The sequence below is a fragment of the Salvia miltiorrhiza genome, chromosome 2 (assembly GCF_028751815.1).
Source record: "Salvia miltiorrhiza cultivar Shanhuang (shh) chromosome 2, IMPLAD_Smil_shh, whole genome shotgun sequence".
Lineage (NCBI taxonomy): Eukaryota > Viridiplantae > Streptophyta > Magnoliopsida > Lamiales > Lamiaceae > Salvia > Salvia miltiorrhiza.
In genome coordinates this window covers 37,690,274-37,697,248 of record NC_080388.1, presented here as the reverse complement: position 1 = coordinate 37,697,248, position 6,975 = coordinate 37,690,274, and the positions used below count along the sequence as shown (strand labels likewise).

At 35.8% G+C, this 6,975-nt stretch overlaps 1 protein-coding gene across 1 annotated transcript; it reads left to right on the top strand.

Moving 5' to 3' along the window:
- The first annotated feature begins 2,809 nt into the window (after window positions 1-2,809).
- On the top strand, window positions 2,810-6,613 carry LOC131012292 (multisite-specific tRNA:(cytosine-C(5))-methyltransferase trm4b). Its single transcript, XM_057940216.1, has 9 exons — window positions 2,810-3,146; window positions 3,398-3,542; window positions 3,900-3,990; window positions 4,224-4,421; window positions 4,531-4,754; window positions 4,857-4,988; window positions 5,675-5,742; window positions 5,866-5,927; window positions 6,227-6,613. The coding sequence occupies exons 1-9, from the start codon at window positions 3,025-3,027 to the stop codon at window positions 6,358-6,360; spliced, it is 1,176 nt and encodes a 391-aa protein (XP_057796199.1). The 5' UTR covers window positions 2,810-3,024; the 3' UTR covers window positions 6,361-6,613.
- Window positions 6,614-6,975: the final 362 nt, after the last annotated feature.

The following is a 6,975-nucleotide window of genomic DNA, read 5'->3' as shown; positions in this document are numbered from 1 at the left end:
TTTAATAAAACAAAGTTAAAATGATAATAAAAATGCGACATTAAATTACATACACACACACACACACACACATATATATATATATATATATATATATATATATATATTCTATTGAGAAAGATAAATATTTAAAGAAGTGAGAAACAATCTCATCCATTGATCATGATCCATAAAACGGTCCAGAATTAAAAAATTACAATTATTCTTGAACTATCTTTTACTCTATAATTTTATGTAGTATAATTATATATTATTATATAGTCAAAATACATGTTGAATTTTAAAGTAGAAATTACAATTAATTTGAATACTGATTTAACCCAATAATTTTTTCACACAACTATGTAAAATTACTCATTTACATTACATTTTTCATACATTGTAATTTATTATATATCAAACTAAAGATTTAATTTTGAAATAGAAATTACAATTAGTTTAATATTAATTTAATGCGATAAAGAAATTATATAGAAATTAGCTATCATAGGTAAAATTAACTATAATAACTAAGCAATAGAATCAATAAATGTATATAAACAATAATGCATAATATTCAATGGCACACATCTTTTTATAGGAATCAACAACTCAAATTAATATGATAATTTTGAACTCTTAATTATAATTAAATATGATCATAATTTTGAACTCTTAATTGAATTAATAGTTCTAAATTAAAAGCAAAATTGTTAGAAAATTAATTAGATTTAACAAAAAAATATGGAAGCAAAATAAAAGAAAAAACTGATAGTCCAAACAAATGACCCAAACTAAAATTAATCATTTTGGACATGTATAAATAAATCAAACGAATAGCCCAAATTAAACTAAATGGCCCAGATTGAATTTCATATACAAATACAAAAATTCACAATAAGAAATTAGGAAAAAAAAATGAAAAGAATATAAAAGGGAAAATAGTCGATGCCCTAGTTTTAGCATATCTATAAGCGCCGCTTCTTGGCTTCTTCTTCATTTTCTTCTCTGCTCACACGCTTCATTTTTTTGAAATTGCATTTTGCTATCTAGAGTTTACAAAAGATAGTTTGTCGTTTTCCTCTCTTCAGCCGGTCCCTTTTTCACCGGTCGACGTCGTTTGTCTCTTCCGGTTGCCATCGCCCGCCTCGCTTCACCTCAAAATCAGGCGCAACCCATTATTTTTCGTCGTCTCACTTCCTCCGATCTCGGCCTATTCGTCCAGCGATTCTGCCTCCCCAGCCCAACAGCCTCTCTCTCTCTCCCGTCGGTCGACGTCGCTTGCCTCCTCCGGTTAGCGTTGCCCGCCTCGCTTCACCTCGAATGCCCCGTAGCAACAACCTTCGCCCCTCCCTATATCAGTGACCAGTTGAGGCCCATTGGTCCGGCGACTCTGTAGCAGTTGCCGACGCCTCCCCAACCCAACGACTAATAGCAGGTAAACAAATGCAAATCTAGAAATGTGGAAGTGAAACAGCAGGCTTTGTTCAAGAAAAATAAGAGAAATTCTTGCGGAAAAGATTAGAGAATTATTACAAATCTAAAAATGCACAATGGAAAGGTGAAAATTTAGCAGCTAATCAGCCTCTATTTATAGAGGGTAAAACTCAGTTAGTATATAGTAGTTCACACTTATCAGAAATAAATTTGGGCTCCAAAAAATTTAAAATTTGAATTTGGGCTCCTAAATTAGGAGCCAAAACTGCAGATGGTTAACATGATCCAGGAGATAAAACTGATTAGAATTGCACACTGGATAAACCAATGTGTGCTTAGGCGGGAAAACCAATTGTGCCAAAACTGTGCATTAATATGCAGTAGATGTGTAAAGAAAAGGGAAATATTAAAATATTAAAAACAAAAGCTGCAGATTTTCTCTAAACCCAGTGGATAATTAGGCAATAACTTTTGGGCCAAAGGAAGTTGCTCTTGGCGGGAATCACATTCCCCTAGGATTCTATGCTTTAATATATGTATAGATGATGAATTAATAAACGTATTCATTATTTGACACGCCTAAATATGTAATAATACTCCCTCCGTCTCACAAAAACATGAACACTTTTCCATTTTGGGGTGTCTCACAAAAACATGAACCTTTCCATTTTAGTACATCATGGCCCACCACTACTTTCCTTAATTAATTCATTACTCTCACAACACCTTTTAAAGTGGGATCCATTTTCCACTTACTTTAACTCTCAACTAACATTTCTTAAAACCCGTACATTTCTCTTTGTTCATGTTTTTGTGAGACGGAGGGAGTATCATAAGAGCATCAACAACCGTGCACCTGAGTGGGTCCCCACTTCTATTGCACCCATTCCAGCAATGGTATTGCACCCACTTGGGTGCAATGAATTTAATTTTTTGTTTTTTTTTTACTTGAAAAGGGGCGCGTGTTGTCACCGCCCCTCCTTTGCACTCGGTGCGCCGCTTGCTCCCTCTCCATCGCTCCCGGGTGCGGCAACGCTGGCGGGTGCGATAGGCCGGGTTCGATCCCGCCATTGCACCCGCCGTTGTTGATGCTCTAAGTACGATGATGAATTAATAAACATTTTTACTACACGCCTAAATATCAAATTTACATGCCACTCCACTTTCCATTATAAATGAAGTTCTTTATTTTCATGTGTCAAATCCTCCATAGTTATTAACAAATTAAAATATCTAACAAATATTTATTTTCATTTTTTATATACTGAATAATTTAAAATCACAGTATTTAACTGGATAATTTTCCAATTTTCCCTTTTTTTCTTTTTTTTTTCTTTGAGGTAGTAGATTAATTTTTGAGGACTTTGAAATTAAAATTAAAATAGACTCAAAGTGAAGCAATCGGAGAGATGAAGGGCCCAAAAGTAATTATTCCTCGAACCTATTTTTACCCGCGTTACGAATACAGGGGCAAAAGGGGTAGTTGGATAAAAACCAACAAAAGGCGAGAGAGAGCTGTTAACGGCGTCCTCGCCGCCGCTGCAGCTGTCCACGACACGTGCTCTGATCGGCACAGGTTTTCATCTATTTCGTGTCTGTGTCAGTTCCATGGAGGTGGTGGCAGGCGCCTCTGAATTGCTGCTGCCGGAATCATTTCTCGAATTTCTCAATCAAAACGACTTGGATCCTTCAATTTATGCCGCCTCTCAGTCTACTCCTCGTTACATTAGGTACTACTCTCTGTAAACTAATTTATTCTCTGCGCGTTTGTGTGCGTCTCTGTTTAATTTAATTTTTTTTTTCTGAATTGAATTTCAATGAAGTAATGTTTTTTTGCTTAGAATAATCAAATGGTCGATTTTGTTGCTTCTCTTGGAGTTGAGAGCGAGTGTAGTTTGACTTGGACACTTTGATGTTTACGAATTCGTGAGTTTTTTTGTAATTCGAAGGTTGTGATTAGGTGTTTTGATTTTTATTCAAGGTTAAAACCAGGATGTAAACTCGAGTTGGCAGAAATTGAAGATGAACTTAAGTGTAAGCTTGAAGAGGTTTGTTGGCTGCCTGATTTTTATTATCTTCCACCTGATGTTCGAATCGCGAGCACGAAGGCATATCAGGAAGGAAAGGTGTGAAACCAGACTCCCTATACTTTTGGATAATTGGATATTCTATTTTCGTAATTGGGGTTTTGCTGAGTTGGTTTGTTAACTGAACAATGAGATTACCGGGCGCGTCTTGTTTATCCCACTGCAATGTGCAAAACCTGAATTTTGAAAAACAAATAAATGCAAAGCACTGTATTTATGTTACTTTAGTTCTTTTGTTTCAATATGACATCTATCTGTGCTTTTCTCGTTTTATCCTTGCCCATTTCTTGAAGTGTCTGTATTTCTCTGTTACTATTTTGTTTTGTTTTTTTATAAATTTTGACAAAAAATATTTCACAGAATATTATAGTGACTTTGCTTAAGTTTATATTGTAGATATATGGCATAGATGCAGCTTCAGGAGCTGCGGTTTTAGCTTTGGATGTTTCACCGGGTGATCACGTCCTTGACCTTTGTGCAGCTCCTGGTCTGTGCTTCTTCCATAATGTTGTTGTACCGAGAAGCTTATTCCTGCAGATTTGATCTGAACTGTATTTCATCTTTATGTGCACCATGTTTTTGAAAATATTGGCAATAACTCTTGTCTCATACTACATAAACCTACATCTGAATATCAGGTGTGTCTTGTTATGTGCACATGTTAATCTATGTATAATTTTTTTCAAATTCCTTCCGCTTATCAATCTCATCTGTTTGCAGGTGCTAAGCTCTGTATGATACTGGACCTTCTTGGTTGTTCAGGTTCTGTGACTGGTGTTGATGTTGCTAGGCATCGGTTAGCAGCTTCAAGAACTATGCTGCAGAAATATGCTGTTGGTGACCAATGTCGTCTCTTTGTTGCTGATGGAACAACATTCTCCCTTACTCCACTGAGGGCTCAGTCAAATTCTAAATCATGTAGTGGATCTCGAAAAGAATAATGCAATCCTTTTAATTTAGTTTTGGAAGTTCGGTTCTAAGTTATGATCATAATGACCTGACATGTGAATGTATCACTGTTCTGTAGGCAATACTGAGGAGGAAGAAAAGAATGAGATATACAACAAGTGGACTCCTCGGAGGCCATGGAAAGAACGGAAGAGGATAGCTAAAGCTTCTAAAACGTTTTCACAAATTCAAGAACCAGACCTTATATTTTATGGGAAACATTCTGGGGTTGTTGGTTTGAGCAGACGCGATGTGTACAGAAGAGTAAATGACCATGAAATCTCGCAATTTGGCTATGACAAGGTGAGATCACAATATTTGTTTGCTATATTTCTATTTATTTCTTGTTTTAATTCTTGCATATGTAACATTTTGTACCATTATTCTGTCTTGAATTTACTTCAGGTCCTTGTGGATGCAGAATGCACTCATGATGGCTCGATAAAACACATTCAGAAATTTGAACAATGGGGTTGGACAACACTTCAACGCCGTGTACTGGATGCTGAGAGGACAGATGATTTGACTGTTCTTCAGGTATATGTCTACTTTTGTCTGCGCAAGCTGTTCTCTCCTAACTTTACTTGAGGTCACTCGTAAGACCTAAGCCAGTATGGTAATTGGGTCTTGGGGATGGGGAGCCGATGTTATTTGTTCATATGTCTCTCCAGATGCACGAGTTTATCCTGACATTCGGATGGGTACAAACTATACATTTGATAATATTTTATTTTGATTGTTGTCATCTAAGTGTGCGTTCTCTTTGGTTGTAAATTTATCATGGGAAAAGGAGGGATAAACAAAATTTCATCATTTAAATCCTTCATTTCTTTTCCTTCATTTTCTACTTGACCCTTACTCATTTCTCATTTTCACTACAAAGGAGGGATAATATTATCCCTCCAAAAATGGTGTGATAATATTATCCCTCCTTTGTAGTGAAAATGAGGAATAAGTAAGAGTCGAGCAGGAAATGAGGGAAAAGAAAGGAAGGATTTCAAGGGTGAAATTTTGGTTATCCCTCATTTTCCCACGATAAATTTACAACCAAAGAGAACGCATCCTAAAGGGATAATGTTTGTCTGCCCATATTTGTCATTGTGGTTCATTCCAATTTGAATCAGATAAAAGTTTGTGGCTTTACCTATTTGGTTCACTATTCTCCTTTCTCTCGAACACCAGTTTCCTACATTTCCTTGAGGTATTTTTTTTTTCTATTGCAGTTAAAATTGCTAATCAATGGATTTAGGTTGCTGAAAGTTGGAGGATCTCTTGTGTACAGCACATGCAGGTAGGTCACTTCTCATAGAATTGCCTAAAAGTTACAAAGCCTTCCATAGTTAGTTTCACTGAAATCGCTCGTTAAGTCTTAACCTAGAGTTAATGTTTTGTGACTTTGTCATGTGGTGAGCAGTTTGACCGTGGCTCAGAATGAAGATGTGGTAGAGCGATTCCTCTCAGAATATGCATCCGCTAGTAAGTTTTTTCTATCCTTAGCTACTTTGAGACAGAGTCACCTATTCTTGTCAACAGTGACATTGTTTGTAAATTCTGTTGGCATAAGCTAGTAACTTTCCCCATGGGTTTTGAACAATCAAGTCAAATGATGTACACAATAGTTCCTCTCCTTGTTTGGGATGACGATATTCAAAGTTTGATTTTCCAAATTTTTGGCCTATTTCTTCTTGTGTAGCATTATGATCTCTCACCCATGCCTCTTTTTAAAAGGAAATGCCCCACCCTCTCTACACTCTCACTGTGTACCGTTTATGCAGAGTTGCTGGAGATAGATGCTGCAAAGAACTGGCCTTGTAGGCAAGCTAGAGTAGCAAAAACCTTACGATTCGATCCTGTGACGTCATCAACCAGTGGACTTTTTGTTGCTAAGTTCACCAAGTTTATGGCTTAGTCTTTCCTCAAAAAATTAGCTTACCGCATTTCTCCAGCTGAAGATGCTCTTGATGAGTCTGTCAAAGTAGGATAGCACCAGTTTTCCCACCCATTCTTTTTCTTCATTTTATGAAAAATGAGAAAAATAAATTACACTTTTCTTCATTTTGGGCAGTTTTCTGGAAAAATAGAATTTAACACCCTTGTACCTGTAATTTATTTTTAGATGAGTTCTTATATTTTCATTTGTTAAATTTAATTTTTCTTTTTTACTTTTTGGCTTAGGTCATATTGCTTTCTCTCTTTTATAAATTAGTGTTATTGGGCTATGAATTTTGTTAAATTGAACCGCAATGGATGGAATGAACTAAACAAGAAGCAAATAATTAATTGTAATGTCGACCTTGGCGTGGAAGTTATTGTTTAGTAGCATAGTTATTAAGTTTATTTGTGTACAATCTCGACTTTAATATGAAAATAAAAAGAACATAGCAATGCAAACTCCATCTGTTTCAAAGAACTAGATAAATATATGGATAATTCTGGCTAATATTAGGTTCTAACTAGCAAAAATTTTGGCAAAGTTAAGACATGAAGAAATCAGTAGTCACTACTCCTAAATCTAATTGGGCAG